This window comes from Onychostruthus taczanowskii, unplaced genomic scaffold (assembly GCF_017590055.1).
Source record: "Onychostruthus taczanowskii isolate IOZ18803 unplaced genomic scaffold, ASM1759005v1 scaffold44, whole genome shotgun sequence".
In the NCBI taxonomy this organism is placed as follows: domain Eukaryota; kingdom Metazoa; phylum Chordata; class Aves; order Passeriformes; family Passeridae; genus Onychostruthus; species Onychostruthus taczanowskii.
In genome coordinates, this window is record NW_024501903.1 from 552,298 (window position 1) to 575,542 (window position 23,245).

General features: G+C 46.4%; 1 protein-coding gene across 5 annotated transcripts in view; it reads left to right on the top strand.

The window, feature by feature from the left end:
- The first annotated feature begins 7 nt into the window (after window positions 1–7).
- TCAF2 (TRPM8 channel associated factor 2) overlaps window positions 8–23,245 on the top strand; it is a 28,459-nt gene continuing 5,221 nt past the window's right edge. Inside the window, exons 1-10 of one of the 5 annotated variants that reach the window (XM_041414141.1) lie at window positions 51–324; window positions 5,540–5,783; window positions 8,318–8,437; window positions 9,244–9,877; window positions 12,310–13,289; window positions 15,189–15,283; window positions 16,228–16,441; window positions 17,817–18,056; window positions 19,914–20,251; window positions 21,808–23,049. In XM_041414141.1, the coding sequence (XP_041270075.1) occupies window positions 9,261–9,877; window positions 12,310–13,289; window positions 15,189–15,283; window positions 16,228–16,441; window positions 17,817–18,056; window positions 19,914–20,251; window positions 21,808–22,053 (2,730 nt within the window). In that variant the 5' untranslated portion in view covers window positions 51–324; window positions 5,540–5,783; window positions 8,318–8,437; window positions 9,244–9,260 and the 3' untranslated portion in view covers window positions 22,054–23,049. Of the gene's footprint in view, window positions 325–5,539; window positions 5,784–8,317; window positions 8,438–9,243; window positions 9,878–12,075; window positions 12,140–12,309; window positions 13,290–15,188; window positions 15,284–16,227; window positions 16,442–17,816; window positions 18,057–19,913; window positions 20,252–21,807; window positions 23,050–23,245 lie in introns of those variants that run through there. The other 4 variants (XM_041414140.1, XM_041414142.1, XM_041414139.1 and 1 more) reach the window with 4 other exon arrangements.

A 23,245-nucleotide genomic window follows, 5' to 3' on the forward strand; every position in this document is an offset into this window, starting at 1 on the left:
GGACCGAGAAGTTTCTAGAGCTGCTGCCGCAAAGCGCCCGGCCGTGCCAGGGGCCGGGGTGAAAGTGTGCATCGCCCCCGGGGGCGGAGAGGACGGCGGGGGTAAGGCAGCCGCCTGGCCGCGTTATACTCCGGGGTGGCGGGGGCGAAGGAGAAGAGAAGGAGGAAAAAGAAGAGCAGCTTATTCATGAGAGGAGGGAGGGCGCGCTTTTACGGCGCCGAGCTTGCAGGGCAGGGCAGGTGCGCCCACTTCTCGCTGGTGATGCAGGAGCCCGGCCCGGCAACGAGGAGGAGCTGCTGCGTCCTGCGCTGGGGAAGCTTTACTGTAAGCTGCACTGAAAAGAAAAGGAACCCCTCTGGCCCCTCAGTTTTAGCAGCCCTGTGCAGATGCATGGCTTATATTCTTTTTGCCCACCACATGGTACTAGGTGGTCCAGGGAAAGGTGGTACAAGTGGGCACAGAAGCACCGTGCTGACAGCGAGCCCGGGGAGCTCGGGCATCCCTTGATCGGGGTCCCGTTGGGAGCCGTGTGTTTAAAAGTTCTTTGTTACCCAGGACCAGGAAAGTAACGACATGCTTAGGACGCAGAGTGTAAGCTCTGAGGCTTGCCCGTCTGTATCCATCCAGATAATGTAACACCGATTTGTGCGTCAACCTGCTGGTGGAGTATTTAGGGATGCATAAACAGAAATAGGAGCTCCCTCTTAATATGAAGAACATTAATACAAATATGCAGGAATTAGCAGACCAGTCTAATTGTGGAGTACTCAGCATCTATACATCCCTCCGGATGGTATGGTACATTCGGTCAAATCTTTTGCAAAATCCAGTAATAAAAAAATCAGGCTAGAACCGCATCCATCACCTTCGCCATAAATAAGGAAAGCAAAAGTGTTAAATGAGCTGCAAGCCTTGAACACCCGCCCCCCGGCCACGCAGCTGCAGCGTTGCCCACTCCTCGCATAGGGCGGCACCTTTCCCGGCTGTTCTTGAACTTTCCTTCCCGCCCGCTCCCTGGGCTTTCCCGGTGGGTGCTGGGCCCGCCCGCCGCTCCGCTCCGCTCCGCTCCCGGGCAGCGCCGGGGCCGCGGCCGCCGCCGCTTGTGCTGCGCCGCCGGCTCGGAGCCTGCCGAGCGGCGCGGTGCCTGAGCCTTCTGTGGCACAAGCGCTGACTGAAGGGGAAAGGAGGCTCGCAGGCGGGCAGTGTCCCGGAGCTGCCTTTCCAAGCCGCATTGGCGCCTCGCGGCGCTTCCAACGCAAATCCCTGGATTGGGAGCTTGTTCTGTGAGGAGGGTACAGGCTGCGTCTGACCTGACCGGAGCTGCCCTGTGCCCGTGTAAAGCTGCGTTTGTGCCTGGCGCACAACGACCCCAGCAGCCTGAGGTGGGTGGGCTCTGCCGGTTCCAAAGGAAAGGAATAGCAAAAGAGACTAAAAGAATCTATAGTTACTCTGGCAGCTGGATGTAAACTGCAAAATCTGCAGGTTTCCCCTGGGAAAGAACATGCTTTTCAACCCCACAAAAACATACACTTTAGTTTACTTTCGATCTGAGTAAGAAGGGAGAAGGCAGAGAAGGAGAGGATTGTGGTTTCTGCGTGCATTTGGTCCAGAAACTTCTAGCTGCTCACAATTTGCAATTTAACATGGATGAGTTATTTGATTGCAGATTAGAACTGTAGGAGGTATAAAGCTGGTTCTGTGCATAGACTCTGGACCTTGATACACTGAGGAACACAGAGAGAAGCATCTAAGTTGGTTCTGGTCCAGCAGGTCTAGCAGGTCTTGTTGGGGGAGGCACAGCAAAAACACAGGAGATAATTCTTCATCTGATGAGTCTGTAGGGTGCTAAATTTACAATCTCCAGTCAGCATTAGCACACGAGTTCTCCTACGCTCTCAATTCATCTGACGTCTTTTTTTCATCTACTTCTAATAATAAACCAACGATGTGTTGGTTTAAAATAAATCTTTGCAGGTCATTCTGTCTTATATTTGGCAATGAAGTTTCTGTTTGGTACTGATTCTTTTTCAGCTGCATGTTTTCTACTTCATAATCCAGCATTTGAAAATTGCAGTATGTGTAATTGGTGCCAAATTATCTACAACTGCCAAACATGCTAGAACCAAGTTTGATAAAGTGATAAGTAGTAGAAAGGAAAGGAGGTCTTTTAGTGGACATCATTTACAGATGTTATACAGCTCATATTTCCAGCCATCCCCTAGTTTTCAACATAGCAGTGCAAACCCTTACATAAGTAATTTAAACCAAGAACTGCAAGTTGTGTTTCTTAGTAACTTTTCGAAGACTGTTTAGATACTGTTTGAGGGCCTCCCTGGAGGGCTGTATGTGCAGGGCTTTATAGAAAAGGGGACAGAGACCGCAGCAAAACAACAGTGAGTGTCTGGGGTGATGTCAGTGCTATAATGCTTCCAGTAGGGCGTGGATGGAGGGAAGGCAGGTCAGAACAGTCTCTTTTTTGTGCCTCTTCTAAGGCTTGCTTATAGTGCCACAGCATTGTAAAGGCACCTCATGTCAGGCCTGTTCTCAGAAGGTACGTTGCAGACACAAAGGAAAGATTTCAGAACTTGGTGGGTACGCTTAGGTGAAGAGAAAATGAAAATTTTGGCTATAGCTTTCAGGCAGAGTGGAAGACAAGTGAGATGATTGCCTAAGGCAGCAGAGAACATTTCAAGCAGTAAAATGTCCTGAAAAAAACAACAAATTCCAGCAAGAGTCTGGAACAGCCTCCCAGGACATGAAGCCAACCTACAGCTGGGCAGCAACATGCTAGATTTAGGAACAGTTTTAATGTAAAGACTTGCTAAAGATAACAAGGCTTAGACTTAAAACACAGAAGATGGCATAGGGCAGCGCAGCTCGAACATCGCTTTATCAACAGGTCCTGCACAGGCAAAGGTGGGACTCAAGGTGGCCTAAAGGCCATCAGGGAGGGAGGAGCTCTCCAAGGGTTGGCTTCCCAGGCGTGCCATGGCTGGAGTCACTGCGCTGTGTGGGTTGACCAAAGCCCCACCATGACAAGCTGTGGCCTGGAAGTTCACTTGCCCAGCTGTGTTGATCGTGCTGGCACAGCAGACTCCCAGAACCGGGAAATAAGTGAGGAATTCGTGTCTGCACAAGCTCAAAGATGACATTTTGAGATAACAGCAAACAGAGTAACCGAAAAAGGAATGACCCTGGTTATTACTTTGTGATTGGAACAGGAACTGAAACCACACTCATCAAGAGCACTGGGTTCATGCTTGATTGGCTTGAAAGGGCTGAGCACGGGGTGTAAGGAATAAAGGCAGAAGCCACACATTCTGTGCTGACTGGCACTGGCCACCATCTGGCAGGTGGACAGACAGCCAGACACCAGCAGGGACACCACGATGCCAGCTGCCAGGGAACACAAAATCCAACCCAGCATGGCTTGAGTGTGGTGAAGACCTTCCTGGGGAAACTAGTACGAGTAAGACAGCTCCTACACCACGGGCAACAGTGATAATTTGTGCACCCATGTTATTTGAAGTAAGGCTTTAAAACAGTGATTGACTGTAACAAAGGGTTAAGTAAATTTGTTGGGTTTTTTTGTTTTGTTTTGTTTTGTTTTGTTTTTTAATTTGGCATACATTTCTTCTGAGGGATTGTTTGGTTACTGTGGAAATCCCAAGGAAACCCCAGATACTCATCTGTTGGTGTGTCACACTTATGCTGAGCTGGAAAAGAATGTGACATAATAGATCAGGGACAGCTTTAATTATTTCTACTTGCTGCATTATAAAAAATAATGATGATAAGGAGGAAGCAATGCCCAGTTTATGGAATTGCACATTTTTTTGTTGCAATAAGCAGTGCTGCCTTTGAAGTCCGCAATAGAGCACAAACCTTCATCAGTCCGACCCTACACTTGTATTTTGTGTGACATGTCAGTGATAGATTATTAAGCTGCCTGTCACCTGAGTTATGCCCTGCCTGTTCTTCAGTCTCAGCTTCACTGAGCTGTCCCAGTATCCCTGCTTTTCCTTGCCCCCCAACAGGATACAGCAAATCAAGTTCCATGCCATCCTTTGGGTTTGGGAGGGATAAAGTTATTGTTTTTCCATATTCATGACGGCGTCACTGCGCACTGCAGTGGATTGGCACGGCCTGCACACAGAGACCATCAGACCTCTCTGTTTTCTGCTCCTTTTCAACCTAAAGCAGTGGTGTTCACTCATCCCCTGCTTCAAAACCGAGCAGCATCTACAGGGGAGTGAGCTGAGTTGTTACACAGCAGGCATGCAGATGAGACTCAACCCTTCCAGCGCCAGGCTGGGAAAGGGCTCTGTGGCTGCGTTTCCTGGGGATTTCTGCACTGCTCAGCTCCCTGTTCACCAACAGATGTCAACGCTTTTCTAAAATTACAGACTGTAGGACTTAAAATTAGACGAGATCTCATTTTTTAAAAATTGTTCTCTAGTAAGGTTATGATTTCTTCTGTACTTCTGTACCTTGATTTCTATTATTTGGTGATTTCATATGCTGTCCTTTTTAGATCCCAGGTAAAGATTTTCAAAAAGACTAAACAGCACTTGTTTGTATAGGCATCTCTTCTGATTCAGTGTATCCCTGTCTTTACCAATTATAGCTCATTAGCTAACTTTCAACACACAGAAATTTAGTAGAATTAATTATAATTAAGATGTTATTTACTTTTCCAAATGCAAAATTAATTTAAACATACCTGATCATGTTTCATCAGTTGCTTTCATTTTGTTCTTTCCTTGCCTTGAAAGCAATTAAGGTAACTGGACAAATGTATGTTTAGATATTCAGATTTTCTATTTCTTTGCATCTCATTAGCCAGTGAGTGTACCCTCACATGTGCATGGTAACACCACCAGAAAGGATGGGCAATTCATGTTTTTTTTCCTTAAATCACTGCAACATTTTACTAGGCTTGGAAATGATAATGTTTTATGATCTATTGCTCTGAAGTGCCACATGAAAATAATGCAAATAACTCATGGTAATTGCCTAATTGATTCTGCTGCACTTTTACTAAAAATATATAATTTTTAGGCTTTATCAATTTTCAGTATCTTTCCTAATAACTCTTAAGACTGGCATTGTTAAAAATAAATAAATACCTGCAGTAGCTTCCTTTGGTAATTGCTATCTTGATCTAATTTTAGAGTTCTCCTTATTTTGCAACCTAATCTACTTTTTCTTTGGCTCTCCTTCCTTTAGACATATTTAACTTTGTTTTTTCTACTTTTATTATGTAACTCTGGAAAGGTTTTCTTAATGTATTTTTTTCCTAATTTTGTGTTCCCCAAGCAAGCTTTCTTGCTTGACTTCCTCCCACTTCCCCATCCCTTTTCTCTGTGTCAGAAGAAGGTCAGATTGGATGTTTGGACTGTTACACTGTCTCACTACTGTTACCATAAAAAATTTCTTCCTTTTAGCCAAATCTATGAAATACAAATCTACCCTCTTTCAGTTTAAAACCTCGTTGCTGATGAACAGACAGTGAAAATAAGTATTTTTGTCTCTTCAGCAAATGCCAAACGTCGTTCCTCTCCTTGCTCAATTTGTTGCTAAGTTGGGAAGAAGCAAGAGTCCACCAATTCCTTACTGCTTACAGACTTTGCAGCACTGCTGATTCTTGGTTACTGTGCAGATGGCTAGATTGCAAATCTGAAAGAGAGGAAAGACTGGAAAACCCATGGGCCCACCCTAATGAGGAAGAATAGCCAAATCCCTAGAAGCGGTGTGTCTCAGGCTGCCTGTGTTGTTGACAGGTGAGACATCTCAGTGCCTGTCTTGCCTCTTTTGTCCTATACTTCACAGATACTGCACAATCCCATAATTTTTACTCATGGAAGTCCTTCCATATTTTGTGGGAACCTTGAAGACTCGCCTGAAAATCACTGACCACTTAACACACAACATCTATTCCCATATTCACCCTCAGAACTCACCCAGGTCCTCTGTCTCACAGATACTCTTCCTGAGTGGACCAGAGGGTATTCCTTCCTTTGAATCATATCTCTTTTGCCTGTGTGTGATGGCTTTTGGACAGCAGATAATGAAATCTTAAGTTTGCATTTAATGAAACCCCATTACCTTCTCATCACATTTTTGTCCCTTTTCCACAGACAGAAGAAAGACGGATAGATTTAGTCACCTGGTAGGGTTTATAAATGTTTGATCCAATACCTACTCTCACACTAGTCTCAGCTCTGCGGGGAGTAGGAACTCTCTGGAGGTGAGAGGTGGAAGGTGTGGGATGGAAAACAAGGAATTCAGAATCTTGGTCTTGAGACACTGCCATGGAGAATTTTTGCTTCCCTGTTAAGAGGGGAGGCAGCTAGGAGCCAAGGTCTTCCTTCTGTATGGGCCCAGGTCTAGTGGTTGTTTCCTCCTAACTGATGTGAGAGACAGCCAGCTCAGTCTTCTGCAGCTTCCTTCAATTCTTGTTAGACATGTTCTCTGTATGTTCTCTGTTCCTGCTGAATTTTCTCCCTTCTCTCTCTAGATAGAGGAGATCATCTCTAGTTGTGTCTGCTCAGGGTCTAGTATGTGCACTTCTCCTCTCCACTCTGAAATGCTTCATACAATTTAAATAGAAAAATTTTGATTGCATAGGAATTGGGAATTCTGTTGTATGGTCACAATTGCTTTCAGTCAAGAGAGTTAACATCCTTTCCAAAACAGCCACTCCTTGTTCTGGATAAATGCCAGGGAGCAGGAGTGTTCCTAGGCTGAGAGCTTAGGATGTTAGCTTTCCAATCCTGTGATAAGAAAGGTGGGGGCTAAGAAGTTTGCTGATCTTACATCAAACCTAGTCCTGTGGTTTGTCCCCATGTAAAGTAACTGAGGGACAATCCCAAGCACAAATACAGCCTGGGTGGAGAATTAATTGAGAGCAGCCCTGCCAAGGAGGACTTGAGGGTGTTGGTTTGACCAGAAGTCCAGCATGACCTGGCATTGGCAGCCTTGAAAACCAACCGTGCCCTGGGCTGCATCCAAAGCAGCATGAACAGCAGGGCAAGGGAGGGGATTCCTCTGCTCTTGTGAGACCCTGCCTGGGATGATGCATCCAGCTCTGGGGTTCCTAGTAGAAGGAAAACAGAGACGTCTTGGAACAAGTCCAGAGGAGGCCACCAAGGATCAGAGGGCTGGAGGACCTCTCCTATGGAGACAGGCTGAGAGAATTGGCGTTGTTCAGACTGGAGAAGGCTCCAGGAGCACCTTAGAGCCCCTTCCAGTGCCTAAAGGGGGCTACAAGAGAGCTGGAGAGGGAGACTTTTTGCAAAGGCATGTAGTGACAGGACAAGGGGGAATAGCTTGAAAGAGGGCAGGTTTAGATTAGATGTTAGGAAGAAATTCTCTGCTGAGGATGGTAAGACACTGGCACAGGTTGCCCGGAGAAGCTGTGGATGCCTCATCCCTGGAAGAGTTCAAGGCCAGGTTGAATGGGGCTTTGAGCATCTGGTCTAGTGGAAGGTGTCTCTGCCCATGGCAAAAGGTTTGAAACTATATGTTCTTTTAAGTCCCTTTCCAACCCAAACCATTCAGTAGTTGTGATTCTATAGTATAGCTTAATATGAGTTGCTGAAACTATCCACCTGCTTTTCCTCTCCCTTGCACCATGGTCAGTGTGTCAGCATAGGTACATTAGTATCAAATCCACAGAAACCACCAAAAAAAACCTTCAGTATTTTCCAAGGCTGTGTTACTGCTTTGCCGCATGATTGGTAGTAAAACACCCTAAAGCACTTAAGACCTTGTATTTGCCTTTACATGTAGGGCTTCTTCAAACCCAGCGACACAAAACTGTGGCTCAGACTAAGCCAGCAATCAAGCACTTGGTTACTGGGCATCGTAGTTTTTATCCCATGTTAATCAGCAGCTTTGACTCATGAATCATATGCAATAGAATAGTGGACTCCCCTGATAGTTTTGGTGAAAAACAGCACTTCCAGGCATGACCAGAGAGGATAAGCAGCACTGTCATTCTACATCAGGTTGCTGTTTCCAAGGACCCTGGGTCTTGTGACAAATCCAGATTGAGGATGCAGCTTCTCCAGGACTTGCAATTTTCCTGTGTTTGGATGACAAGGGTTTGCTTACAGGGTAGGCAAATGTGAAGTGTGTGTGAAGCCTGGTGTCGGCACAGGATGCTGCCAGGGAAAGGTCCACGCCCCTACAGAGCGGCTCCTTCCCTTGCCGTAGGTGTTGTGCTCAGTGTCGCTCTCCTGAATCCTGAATGACACAAGCTGGGTGGGACTGGGTCAGAGTCTCATACCTCACACCCTTCCTGTTTGCACAGCCGCAGCTGCCCCAGATCAGCAGAAGACAACTTCAGGAGAAAGCTGAGCCAGACTTTCAAACCGAGGGAGCCTTAACAGAGCAGTGTCACTCAGAGACCTCAAAGGGCTTGGCAGTTGAGGTCAGTACACTCTCCTTACTTCACAGGTGGGAAAACAGATGAAACGAAGCTATGGGAAAGAGGAATTATTTTATTGAGATTTAAAACAGTTTGGATCAGGGAACTGGGTCATTAATCTCCTGTGCCCAGACGTGCTCTCATGGGTACTGTGTGCTTTAAACTCACAGTTATTGCAGGGAAGCTGGTCATCTCCATCATTTTTCCTTACTTTCCTCTCCCTCACAGCACCTCCTAATACTAAGCACAGGCTTATAGTGCCTAAATGGAGGTAGAAAAGTACAACATGTTGCAGCAACAGCATGTAGCTCTGTACCTAACCAATTAGGAGCTAAAATGTGAACCACATGTTTTAATTATACTGTGCATTGTGTTGATAGTCTTTTCATTTTCTGGCTGTTCCTGTGTAAACCACCTCTACCATACAAGTTCCTAGTAGACTTCCTGGAGCCTCTGGCACTCTCCCTCTTCAAATAAATTGTTAATGGGACAGTGAATACCTTTATTTCCCCGTTTTCCTCCCTGGTGCATAACAGAATTTGTTGAAACAGTCATTTTGTCCCCATAATCATGGTATACTTGTCACTTCTATTTAAATGTGTAAATAGTATGATAACAAAGCTAAAACAAGCAAACAAACAGACAAAACTACAAACAAACCAAATCCCCAAAAAAGTTGTATCCACAAATCTGACTCCTCTTTGTTTGGAGTTCCTACTAGCCAACAAAAAATTTGCTCCATGGGGTTGTTACAGCTGTTCCTTATTGTTGAACTTCACGGTAATGGAGGTTGTTCTTCTCTCCACCAGATAGGAGTGTCCTGGAAATGCAACCCTGTGCCACCTATGAGCAGTTAGTGGATGGTGTCGGGCTATGGGACTTCACTGGAGGTTTTGTTCCCTGTGAGATGCTCCTTGTTGGAGAGGACGCCTATCCTGTGCTCCTGAGCGCTAAGAAGCAGGTCCTGATTGCGGTGTCGCAGTACGGGAAGGGCCGGATGGTGGTCGTTTCCCATGAAGGAATCCTGAAGAGCCCCAAGTTCTCCCAGTTCCTCAGAAATGCCGTGGGGTGGCTCAAGCCTTGCCCCGAGGCCCTGGTTGGGGTTCATCCTCGGTTGGACTCCCTGTGCCCGGTGCTGCTCCAGGCTGGCACCCGAGTGCAGGTGGGGGCAGAGCCCGGCCCGTCCCTGGGGGTGTTCTGTATGGACGCCTATGACAGCTCCCGGGCCAAAGGCATCGTGGACTTCGTCAAAGGGGGTGGAGGGCTGCTTGTTGGAGGCCAAGCCTGGTACTGGGCCAGTCAACACGGCAAGGAGAAGGTGCTGTTCGAATTCCCTGGGAACCAGGTGACCAGCATGGCTGGAGTGTACTTCACAGGAAACGTCGTGGAAAAAGGTGTCTTCAAAGTCGCCAAGAAGATTCCCAAGATCCCATTAGTTGTCCCGTGAGTACCTGAGTTGCCCTCTCTTTAAACCACCAGTTAGGTTATGTGGGTGAGTTGTTTGTAGAAGATTTGGGAGGTGGGAGGTGAGGGTGAAGATGAATGCTGGTTCTTTAATAACCAGCATGGAATTGTTGCCTTCCAATTTAAAGGGGACTTTCCCATTCTTTACAATTGGAAAGAATGCTATCTTCAAGTGCTTCCAGGGCAGCAGGACCAGGCCCAGGGAATCCATGCTCAGAGAAGGAAATGAGAGGAGCCATCTTTTAGAGCAGCCTGTCTGATCAAGTGTACTTGAGTGAAATGCAGCAAAACAGAGACAGGAGGAGGAACTCCTCGTCCTCTCCCCACACATCCCTGCATTCAGGGCAACTTTCCCACAGCTGTAAACCAGGTTGGAGATGAAGCAGAACGACAGCTCTCTGGGCCAGGCTCTGGCTGACATCTGCTAAACCTGTTTAGCCTGTTCCTTGCAGGAATTTGCTTCTGCAGGTAAGGCCCTGGAGCTGGCCAGAGCTGAGGCTGCGTGCCGCCTCCCTTCTCAGCTTCTGAAACAGGCTGTGGGCAAGAAATCTCAGTTTGCTTGGGATTCCAGCCTGGCTCTTTGGGTTCTGGATTGTCAGGTGTAAAACTCAGGGCTGTTATGACTCATATTGCACAACTGACCAGGCACTGGAGACCTGGATGGTGACCTGCTCTCTTCCTCCCCTTGCCAGTGGCTATGCCAGGCTCTTTCTCCTGCCATTTTCTGCTAAGTTACATAAGGCACAGCAGGTTTTCCAAGAAGCATTGGTGCTGCTGCACTTCCTCTGTGTGGCAGCTTCATTTCACTGCAGCGACAGCCACAGCAATTACAGTAAAACTCCCAGCAAGTCTTTTCTTCACAGCCCTTTCCTTGTGGATGTGGAGTGCTAAATTTCTAATATTTTCAAACAATTAATGGAATTTGATAGTTTCTGTTGTTTTCTGGTAAAGGTAGTAGAGAGCTCTGCTGTTTAATTCAGTGAAATGCTTAGGGCACAGCTAACAAATCAGGTTGCTTAATTAAAATTTGCTGGTTGCTTCTTGTTACCACCTGCACTGCACAAGCATGTTCCCACTGCTTCATGCACAGGGCATGGAAGAGGGAAACGGGTGGGGAATTCAGAAGAGAAAAAATACATTGCAATTAGCGAGACTTCAGATGGTAACTAAGGGTGTATTACATCTTGTTTAGGTTGTTTTTGTGGGGGTTTTGTTTGAATCCAGAGCCACAGAGAAATTTACATCTCCAATTTCTGTGTACATCTGAGTCTTCTTGCCAGATTTCTGTGCAGAGAATCAGGCTTCAGTCTGAGACAGGAGCTGTGCCATATGCCTGGACACATGCTCTGTGTGACAAAGGGTCTCAGTAAAGTAATAACCAAAGAAGAGCTGCAGATTTAATTCCTGTCCTACAGGCATGAAGAAAGGCAGCATAATTTATTCTCACTGAGTTGGAAGCAATGGCCACATAACAACAGATCCTTCGCAGGTGTTGGGGGAAAACTGTTTGGCAGAACCAGGGGAAAGTGTACACAAAGCAAACAAGAGTAATTCAGCATGTCTTTCTCCACAGTGACACACAGGAGTTATATGAAAATAGCAGAGATAAGAGAGCCTTGCACAGACTAATCTCTTTTTATTGTGGAGACCGGCAATGTGAGGTAATGTGAGGTGTATGTGTTAAGGCTCTAATTCAACTTCCAGTCACTCATGATTTGTCTAGCTGTGTGTCTGCCTGTCTGTGTAGCCCATCTGTCCTAGCACTCCTTTCTTCAGTTCTCAACAGTGGCAGAGCTTGGGAAAAGGCACAGAAATCTTTTGGGCTTGCCTAGTTCATAAAGGCTAGGGTGGGGCAAATAGCGAAAGTTTTTCTTAAAGCAGATATGCCAATTCCCACATTATGTGCAGTTTAAATCTGCAGTTTTAGAAACTATGAAGGGTCTGATTTTTTAGCTTCTGCAGTGTATTTAGATTTTCAAGTGGCTCTTCAAAGACGGAGGTCTAGAAGCTTCCTTTTGACCTATTTATTCCAATTTTTAAATGAGGACTGAGATTCCTACAGATTTGCTTGGCTTTAAACTGAGGCTTTAAAAGAAAAATGAGCCATTGATGGATTTTTTTTTTTTAAGCGGAAGAACTGACAGCATGATGTCCTGGGATGAAGGAACAAGAAGAGGCAAAGATGGCCACTGAGAATAGCTCAGTTGGTTAGAACATGGTGCTACTAATAGAGTTAAGGAGGTGGGTTTGTTCCCTATATGGACCACTCACTTAAGAGTTGGACTCAGTGATCCTTCCAACTCAGAATATTCTGTGAAATCGAGAACTCCTTAAGTTTCAGCTATGGCACCAGTCATTTTGTGCCAAGGATTTTGGGCTGGGGGCTAACCTGGACTCTCTTGGTTGTGCAGGCACCAGGCCAACCTGAGCCTCGACGCCGAGTTCCTCCTGCGCGGTGTGTCGGAGCTGGATTTGGTGACGGGGGGCATACCCTCCACCTTGCTGGTGCACGGAGCCCTCTCCTTCCCGCTGTGCCTGGACAGCTCCCAGCGCTGCCTCTTGGCTGCCGCACGCTACGGCCGCGGCCGCGTGGTGGTGGCCACCCATGAGAGCCAACTGTCCTCCCCAAAGCTGGCCACATTCCTGCTCAATGCTGTCTCCTGGCTGGATGCTGGGAGGAAGGGGCTGGTGGGGGTGGATCCCAGCCTGAAGAAGCTGTGTAGCCTGCTGTCTCAGGCAGAGGTGAAGTCGCAGGTGTCGCAGGTGTCGCAGCTGGCAGGTGACATCAGTGTGTACTGCTGCACTTCTTACAGCGCCGGAGAAGCCGAGAGGATCCATGCTTTTGTGGCAGAGGGAGGTGGCCTGCTGGTGGGGGGCCAGGCCTGGTACTGGGCTTCCCAGAACTCTGGCAAAGCCGCCGTGGCAAATTATCCTGGCAACAGGATCCTGAACCGCTTTGGGCTGAGCATCCTGGGGCAGAGCGGCCAGGCAGCCAAGTACCCGCCCGTGGGGCCTGGGGAGCACTACCACTTCCGCAGGGCGCTCCTGCTCTTCAGCACGCAGCTGCAGGGGCATCAGGAGCTCACGGAGCCCCTGAAGGGCTGGCTGCACCCCCTGGCACGGGACTGCGCTGCCTTCCTGCACATCCCAGCCCACGACTGCCCGGCGTACGCCTCGCTCCACCGCATCCTGACCAAAGTGCTCAAGAGGACCGGGATCCCGCAGGTCAGCAGGCACTGCCCCGTCAAGAGCAACTCCAAAGAGGTAGTGCTGCTCTGCATGGCCACCGAGCTGTCCCTCACCATGACAGACAGCTCAGCCCTGGTGCAGAAATCTGCTGCTGGGGGCTGTGCCTTCCCTGTCACTGTGGAAATCGATGGCACAAACCCAGGTGAGTTATCTCTCTTCCTCTCAAGGTGTCCTGTTGCTGGTATCACTGGGATGCCTGCCCTCAGTGTGCCTGTGTCTGTGTGTGCCTGAACATGGGCACAGATGTGCAATTTCACCTCGGGCTTCGGAGGAGACTGAGCTCAGTGCAGTGGCAGACAGGCTCCTTTTGTGGCCAGTCCTGATTTTAGCACCTGAAACCCCCATGGAAATCTTGCTTCCTCCCTGTTGGTGCACAGGCACTGGTAGAAGAACCCCCAAAAAGTGGTACCACAGGGCACTTGCATGGCACAATGGTTTTGGCAAGAAAGTTTCTCTGAGAAACCCTGGACTCCACACTGCACGTTGCTGTTCCCATAGTTGTGCTGATACAGCCATCTATGGAGCCATCCTACAAACAGGCGGGAGTTAGAAACAAAAAGTTTGTTATCTAGATAGGTAATTTCATCCTGAGTTATAGCACAGTCCCACAGCTTGGTGTATCAGCACAATGGAGGGAAGATCTGGTTTTGGGGGTGAAAGAGGCTGGAAATACGGTTGGAACTTCTTGGGCTGACACCACCACTGAAGCCAAAGTATTGAGTAAATACACCATAAGTTATTTGTCTAAGCTTAGGTCTTGCATCTGTACCACCTTGCTGAGAATCCTGCTCACAACTGATATGTTTAAATTCTGGGTTAAATTCCACTAGTGACTTTTGTTCCCTGGACAGATTTTTTTTGGTACTAGAATATGATTTAGAGGAGTTATTTTCAAATTGTTACAATGAGATAAAGGAGGCTGTTCTGGAGTGCCAATGTCTGAGTGCAGTGGCTGTACAGAGAGAAAAGTTGTAGAAAAACTTCTCACTGGTTTTAACATTAATGAGTTAGGACAAAAGCAGAAAATACTCAGAATTTGTATCATTTCACATAAACGAAAAAGAAAGAAAAGCTCGCAAACCCTGAGCATCATTTCAAAATTGCCTTTGGTACAAATCCAGTAAAACTGAGGTGAACTCAGTAACACAATGTCATATAGTCTAATTTGCATTGTTCATTGGATTAGGTTTTGCTTGACAAAACTGGTTCTGCTGTCTAGGATGACAGGAAAGGTTGTAAGTTGGGTGCTTAATGACAGTTCAGCTCTTTTTAGGTCTTCTGGTGTTTGGATTGACATATGCCTTAAGTAAACTTTGTGTCAGAACTAGGGAGTGGAATCTGCCAGTACAGTAGAGATGGATCAGTTTTGCCCTGTAAATTCTGTAAATTGCAAGTGTTTAAAGAGATTTTTGCTGAGGAGACTTGCATTTCCATGGGAAGACTGTCTAGAAACCTGCTGAATTGTAGTGGTACCCTTCTTACAGGTACACCTAGCACAGAATGGTCTCTTGAGGTTTTCTCATCACTTCAGTCAGCTAGAAATTAAAATTCCTGTGGGCTCCAGTTTTCTCCAGTCACTAAGGAAAAATGCAATGCCACCATCAATCTGTTATTTGGGAAATGTTTTATGACCATTGCAACTTCAATTGTGTAATCCCACCATAGCTGGCACCTCTTACAAGGTCTTTAGGATAAGAGGGTCTAAGTGTAGGAAGTGTTGAGGTTTTGGCTTCTTTTCTTTTTCTTTTTTTTTCCCTTTGAATTTTTAGAAGATATTACTAAGCACATTTAAGCTTGTGGTTTCCAGAAATGTAAATCTGGATGGGCTTGCTTGCTAATGGTGTGATGATTTTGTTCATTTCTTTGAAACTGTATTTCTGACAAGTTGGGTAAATGCGAGATGGTTCTGTGAGTGTAGAGCAAGGGAAAAGGAAAGGACGGAAGATGATTCTCCTGTTGCAGCTTGAAATCTCCAGGATCTGTAATGCTCGGGAGAAAGAAGTGCTTGACTATTCAGGGACTGTGTTCTGTTACATTTTAGGAAAGACAGCCTGGAGAAGCACAGGGCTCTACCTCCCCGAAGGTCACACAGCAGTGATAACGTGCCCTTGCTTGGTGGTCGGTGCTGGTCTGAAGGTAAACTCTCTCTCCTTGGCCTTGGTTTACACTGGTATATTTGTCGGGTGAGCGCTCAAAAATAGCACTGGGAAGGGTTTTCTCCTTTATGGCTTTTTCTGCCTTTCCCGCCCTTTCCTACTGCTGCCACCCTGTGGCACTTTAAATGCTTTGTCATCATTTCTTCACCTTGTGTCCTCAAGCTTTTCTTCTGCATTCCTCCCTTTCTGTGTGCTGGTGGGGTAATTGAGTGTGGCTGCTGCTTGAGGGCTGCTGGTTTTTGTTCTGTTATGGTGCAGGAAAACCTGATCAAGATGATTTTCAGGTCCAGGATAAGTACTTGGGCCCTTCTATGAACCAAACTTGATTCCATCTCTCCAGATCTCTCATAAATTCCTTTGACAGTGCTGTCACTGCTGCTCATGTAGATGTATCCAGACGAGATAGGCACTGTTACTTGGGATCCTGTTCTCTGCAAAATACAATAGAAGCAAATCCTTACCTGCTTGGATATTTTTTGCAGTGACCTCCCTGAAGCTGAAATGCAAAGTTAACTCAGGTGCTTCTGTCTGATCCTGCAGCCACATGCTGTCTGTTTTATTATAAGAGCTCTAAGGAGGAGGCACAATAAAAGAAGCCGGTCATGACCACATCTCTCCAAATCATGTTATAGGAAGTGACTCTGATGCTGGGGAAGGGTGGAGGAATGATCAGTACAAGTGCAGTGCAGTGGAAGAAGTCACTGCAGGACTCTGACCTGCTGGTGAAGGATGCGCTTGAGCCAGGACTAGTGGGAGGAGAGCTGTAATACTGAGATGGGACCAGGCTGGAGTCAGAAGGCTGCTTCTGTGCGCGTGCTGTGCCGGGACAGCGCTGCAGTGGAGAGCTCAGCGGGTGCTGAGGTCAGTCTGCCAGGTCACACTGGCACACCTTTGACCAGCTGTTCCTACACTTCTGCTTGCCAGGTGCAGGTTGGGTGTCACACGGATGACCTCTCTAAAGCCAAGGAGCTGAAACGGGCACCAGTGGTAATCCGCACCTGTGATGTTGCCTGCCAGAAACAATCCATTTCCTGCCTCTGGGGTGGCCTCATTTACATCGTAGTACCAGCAAAGAGTGTCCTGGGCAAAGTGCCCATCACGGTGGAAGGGGCAGTCAGAGCTCCTTTCTTCAAGCTTGGTAGGTTTGTTTACCTTGGTGTTTTTTGCCTGAGGGCTGCTCACAGATGTCATTGTCCTAGTGACTGAAAGGAAGGATGGTCCTGTGCTTAGGAAGGTCTTAGAAATGGCTTGATTTAGGTATATCCAGATTTATTTTCCTTACTATGTTGTCCTCTGGGATTCCCATCTTTCTACTAATTTTTAAGAAGGATGGAAGGGAGGTCCCCAAGAATCACCAACCTGTCAGCCTCAGCTCTGTGCCTGGAAAGATCATGGAACAAGCCCTCCCTAGATGCTATGCTAAGGCACGTGGAGGACAGGGAGGTGATTTGGAACAGCCAGCACAGCTTCACCAAGAGCAAGTCCAAGAAAGATGGGGACAGACCCTTTAGAAGGACCTGTTGCAGTAGGACAAGGAGCAATGGTTTTAAACTAAAAGAGGATTGATTCAGGCTATGTGTAAGGAAGTTTTTTACAATGAGGATGGTGGAACACTAAAATGACTTTGCTCAAAGAAGTGTTGATGGATGCTTCATTCCTGGAAACATTCAGTGTCAAATGGGCAAAGCTCTGAGCAACCTGATCTAGTTGAAGATGTCCCCCCTGCTCATAGCAAGAGGGTTGAAACAGGTGATCTTTAAGATCCCTTCAATCCAAACTATTCTACAATTTATGAATCTCTGCTTCTGAGTAAGTCACTCTGAACCTGCTGCGTGGCAGGGAGTAGGTGAAAGAACTTTCACAAAATGGGCAGGCTTTGTCCACAGCAACATTTCTTGGAGCTGGAGTTGTTATCTCTGATGGAAACCATTGTGCTAGGGAGAGGGAGACTGATCTCTGCGCAGCAAAGGATGCTTTGTGCTCTGCCTGCGTTACTGTGCCCTCATATGGCCATCTCTAGATCCTACAAGACATCTCCACTGAATTCCCCATGTTCCCAGCAGTCCTCTTCTCTTCTCTTCTCTTCTCTTCTCTTCTCTTCTCTTCCTCTTCCTCTTCCTCTTCCCTCCCCTCCCCTCCTCTCCTCTCTCCCTGTCAAACTGAATGGAACCAGCATTGTTATGTGAAACAGCAACTCTGCTGGACAAAAAGAAACGAGACACTGGAGAAACTTGATGCTTCTTGCTCTCTGACACAAAACAGGGATCTGTTCTTGCTATGCTGCTCTGTTATATGCCAGTCCTTTTCTGTTCCCTACCTATTAAAGAGCCTGAGGAGGCTTCTCAAGAACAGATTGAGCACTGGCTGTTTAACAGCCACCACCCGCAGTCATGCAACTACCGCATACTGTTTTCCAAGAAATTTTCATGACCTGCTCTCTTTCTCTGAGACCTCTGTGAGAATGCTCAAAAGTCAGAATTGTGCTTAACTGGTGTTCTGTGTTGCTGCTGTAGGGGAGACCTGTGAAAGGCAGTGGGAGGCCTGCATCCGGCACTACCCTGCTCCCTGGGCGGAGCTGGCTGTTGAGAACCTCATCCTGACGGTGCCTTCTGACAGCATCCGCCACATGGAGGACCCGCGGCCGCTGCTGACCCTGTGGGACGAGATCATGGTGGCGATAAGCAGGCTGGCAGCCGTGCCAGCAAAATTCCCAAGGCCGGAGAGGATTGTAACAGATGTCCAGATTTCATGTGGTAGGTACAATGCCATATGGCCTTCTCTGGGGCTAAGAGGCAAGTGGCCTCTAGCAGCAATGTCTGTTCCTTCAAGGTTATTTTGCTAAAACCAGACTGGGAACATATGTGAGGTGTTAAATGACTGTGACCCTTGCATAATTGTGAGCTACTCCATCAGGGTGGAAATGTGGTAAGGCAGGGCTTGAAAAACATACTGACCTTTCCAGATGCCTCCCTGCTCTCGAAACTGGTGGTGTCTCCTCAGCTGTTGGGGTGTGTTACGATGCAGAGCTGCTGACTGCAGTGGCTTTAGCTCACATGCAGTTATCCGTCCTCCCTCCTGAATGCACTGCAGAGCCAGTACAGCTGGGAAGCAGTGACCTGATTTCTATTTTCTCTCTGGCTCAGCCACAGGACTGTTCTCATGTGTTCAGTGACAATTTTTAAACCTCCATGTGCCTACTTGCTGGAGGTGCGCTCCACAAAGGTTATTGTGGGCAAAGCTTAGCCCAAAAAGATGTGTGCCTGAGATGATGGCACACATCTGGAAGCAGATCCAGTATTGCTGTCAAAGACCAGCAGTGTGTATTTTTGCAGCTGATGTTCCCCCACTCCAGCTTTTCCAGTTATGAACTGAGTGATCAAGAATCAATTATATAGTAAACATGGAACTTTGCAATAAACATTTTGCTCAGTTTTAAAAAAAATAACTTAAATTCATCATGGTTAAATTCATCGTCCCACAATGAGACAAGGGCTTGGCATGAATCCTGATGCCCTAAACTTTTGCTAAGCTACAATGGAAAGAATTTGTGGCACATCTTGGGAGTGTTAGGTTCTGCTATGCCGAGCAAATGCCTGTTAAAAATACCATAGTCTACAGACATAATTTTTTTTTGTGCTTGAATGGACTAAATGGTTTCACTCACATTTCTGGATCTGAACTTTTTGGGTGCTAGTGGTTGCTAATTGCATATATCCCTCTTATTAAAAAGGAGGAATCTCAAGATCTTCACTAGTTCCTGCAGAAACTAGTTCCAGGCCATTCATGTTCTATGTTCACTAACTCCTGCAGGAAGGGGATTGCGATTCCTGTTCATTCACCAGGCTCCCTCTGTGTAAAGGGCTGCTTATGCCCTGCTAAAACAGGTATTTGAATTTGGGGACATTGCTCTTGCATGAAGTTTTGGGAATCTTCCAGGAGGAGCAATTAGGGAAGAAGACACCAAAAAGGCATAAGTAAAATCCCTTGCAGTGCATGTTTCTTGCCTAGTGACCTGCTGGGAAGTTGTTTATGGAATAGCTGTCCTTCAGGGTTAAGAACAGGCTTAAGTATGACAGGCTTTGTAGTCCTTAAGCATGACAAACTGTTTTCCATCTGTCTCATCCACACCAGTGACCACTGGAGTGCAGGCCTGCAGTATCCACACTCTCCATAGGAGCACTCAAGGAGTGCCATGGTGCTCAATCACATCATTGCATGGTTGGTGTCAACTGTGCTCAGCCTGGGGGAGTTCAGGTGTGTTCTGAGTGGTCAGGCTTTTCTCCTCATTCTAAAACCTCAGTCTCAGTCCAACCATGAGTGTACATTTGTATATAAAAAGGGAAAGCAGGCGAAACTGCACTTGACTGATGGTTCAATCCTGCCTTTACTTGTTTGACTGTTTAAGGGTGACTGTCTGTTAGGGTGAAACGTGATGTATTTCCTTCTGTCACACTGGGAAAAGTTGGTCATTCGTGGAAATAAAAAAGTGTTATTTGTGAGATGGAGGAAAGGCACTAGAGAAATGAAAAAAAAACCCAATAATAATTTACATCTAAGAAGCACTGAGGTGAGCACTTAATGATGTGTGTTGCTACCTGTCTGTCCTGCAGGCTGGATGCATGCTGGCTACCCCATCATGGGCCACCTGGATTCAGTGAAGGAGATGTTAGACGTGCAGCACATGCAAACTACTGGTCTTTGGGGTCCCATCCATGAGCTGGGACACAATCAACAGCAGCAGGCGTGGGAATTTCCCCCTCACACCACAGAGGCCACGTGCAACCTCTGGTCTGTCTATGTGCATGAGGAGGTGCTGGGCATTCCCAGGCATGAGGCCCATCAGGCACTCAGGCCACAGTGCCGGAAGGAAAGGATGAAAGACTATCTGAAGAAAGGTGCTCAGCTAAAGGACTGGAACATGTGGACTGCTCTGGAGACATACCTGCAGGTAACAGGGGAAACGTGTGTGTGTTCCTAGTGCAGTCACTGAAGCCTGTGTCAGAGGGATGTCTGCAGCCTGCTGACTGTAGTTGTGAAGCCTTGTAAGTGTTTGATTACTGTCAGAGGGTTTATCTTGGGCCCAGAACACACCTGAGAGGTAAAGAGGCAGAGTGCCCAAAGTTCACATCTCCTGAAAACCTTCCTTTGTCAGATTTGGGCTTAGCCACCCAGGGAGATAGCTCAGTGCAATGTACTAATCTTTCTCCCTGGAAGAGAAACAGGAACTGCTGCTTGTTATACAACATGGGAAAAGGAGGATCAAAATTGGGCACAGCTCTTTAATCCACAGCAGATTTCCTGTGGGATGGTGGGCTAGTTGTCAAAAAACCTTGGCACTGTGAAGTGTCTAGGAAAGCCAGACTTTGAACAGTCTCCTGGTGAATTACATGGCCTTTTAAGAAGCTTACAGAGAGGAGGGTGTTCATATCATCCAGTGCACTGAGTGGAGCCAGTGTAGTCCATCGAGTAGCAAGAGGATGGGCTCAGCCTATCCTCCTGCACACAGAACTGAATCCCTCACTGTGGTTGAGACTCTGAAAAGTGAACCCTATCCTAGATTGAAATGCATTCTCTTGGGAAGCATGCAAGACAGATTCTCCTTTTCCCTTAATCCTCCTAGAAACTATTAGCCTAATGGAGAGAGCACTCAGCCTGATTTTAACTGGGGAGTTCAAAGCAGATGTCCATTATGATGGCTTAAGCTACTGACTGCTGTGAGATGAGTGTCCCTCAGCTACCTTGTCTGAGAGCTCTCACGCTTCATATGAGGAAAAGAATATTTACTGGAGGAGTATTAATCCTGACTTCTCCACATCCCAGAAAAGCATCTGCATTCTCAAGCTGAAGAGTCATCCTCTGGGGATTTTTGGTGCAACCAATAACAAAATATTTATACAGAAGGAACAGTTTTAAGGGGAGAAATTTTCCCACAATACCTTACCAGTTTGGCCACTGCCTCACCCATGCTTGTAGGCTGGGATGTCTCATCTCCTGCTTGATTACTAACAGGACTGCTGGAATAAATGTGGCACGGAAGAACAGTTCTAATTCTGCAGCAGCAGTTCTTTTGTATGAATTCCTTTTGTTCTTATTCTTAGGCAAAGCATACCCTGTTCATAATCTCTCCCTCTTGTTTTCTCAATGCTCCTTGTTCTCCTGTGCCCCTTCTTTCCAGCTATTCTGCCAGTGTCCCCTCTGATACTGCTTTCACTGTCTCCAAAGCAGCAGCTTGTATAATAGGTTGCTGACACTTCTGGCTACTCCCAATGTATCTTTGATCTCTGTTTGTTTTGGGAGATCAGTGTAATGGGGAAGTATTTTTCTGTACATTAGTGCTGTTAGTTATGCTCTGAAGCCTGAAAAGCCTAGATGATTTCATCTAAATATACATTCATTCTAAAAGACACTGCAGAAACCCGTGGAGTTTTCTACTGTGTGTAACACAGGAATAATGCCAGTGAAATGATAACTTAACTATTTGTATGCTGTATTCTTTTTCATCAGCTGCAGGAAGGGTTTGGTTGGGACCCCTTCACCCACCTCTTCTCTGACTACCAGAAAATGTGCACGATCCCAAAAGACAACACTTCTAAGATGAACTTGTGGGCACAGAAGTTTTCTCAGCAGGTGAATAAGAATTTGGCTCCATTCTTTACAGCCTGGGGATGGCCTATCAAGAAAGAGCTGTCTGTGGAACTGTCCTCTCTGCCCAGCTGGGAACAGGATCCAATGAGATCCTATAGACCATAAAGGAAAACTACCTAAATCCTGGTTCTTATACTAGCTATGGCCTATCTTATTCTCCTTGTATGCTACATGATAGCTCACTATGTGCTTGAATTTATGCTGGATTCTTCAGGTTCTTGCTGCCAGTGGAGGCCAGCCCCAACAGAATTTCAACAGGGATCAGCAGATCAGCAACCACCTAAGCTGTCTTTTGAAGGGTTAAATAATCAGTGAGCTTTGTTCCAGGTGCTTCACCTCAGGAAGAATGTAATTCTAAGTCGATTTAGTTGCTACAGAACCTTTCTGTGATGAAATGGAAGTTTTCTAGGTGGAGCAGTCGCTGGACCAGTTTCAAGGACTTTACCATGGGAATAGAGATCTTTAAAGCAAATAGTAACCTCCACAACACTCTATTTTTACATTATAATCGCAGTAACATGAGATTTTCATAATTATTTTTGTTACCCTAAAATTCCTAATTTTTAATTCCTCTTATTGCGCAGAACTTCACAGCACCTTTTGTGAAAGTGGCCTTACAATGCTTATATACAGGCTATATAATGCATAGTTGATACTGAAATGCTGTAGATTTCTTTCTACATTCTCTGACTGTGTGACCCAGCGTCCATCTTTATGTGAGTAAGTCAATTATAAGTTTCAGCTGTCTTCAGCCATAGCCTGACAGCAAGATACATGCCAATGAAGATGAGAGAGTGGAAACAGGGAGGTGAATTGATTGTAGTCAGTAATGGTTTAGCTTGTGGACTCATCAAAGGTTAAAATACAGGCATTGAGCTGGCAGCCTGAGGGAGCAGAGAGAAGGAAGACAACAGTTCATCAAGACAGAGGGCCAGCCTTTTCCAGATACAATAAAAGTTCATGTTACTCCCAGCTCTTTCATAATTGCTCAGCTGTTAAGGGTTTTGGCAAGCATGTTAATGCTTAGCCTAAGAGCGCACTAGTCCCAGCCTATTCCTTATGTATCTGTAATAAATAAATAAAAAAAAAAAAATCACTGTAGACTCACAGGTTTTGTGGTCCTGTTTTCATGTCTCCATGCCCTAATGACCTCAATAGAAGTTGCCTTGGTGGTAAAGTTGTTCAAAGTTGAAAAAAAACACCATGAAAGTCTCTAGTCTGTGGTGTGGCCTCATATATAGTGCCAAAGGAGGGCACATTAGGCCAAATATCAGTCACAGTTAAAGAGGCTGTGCAG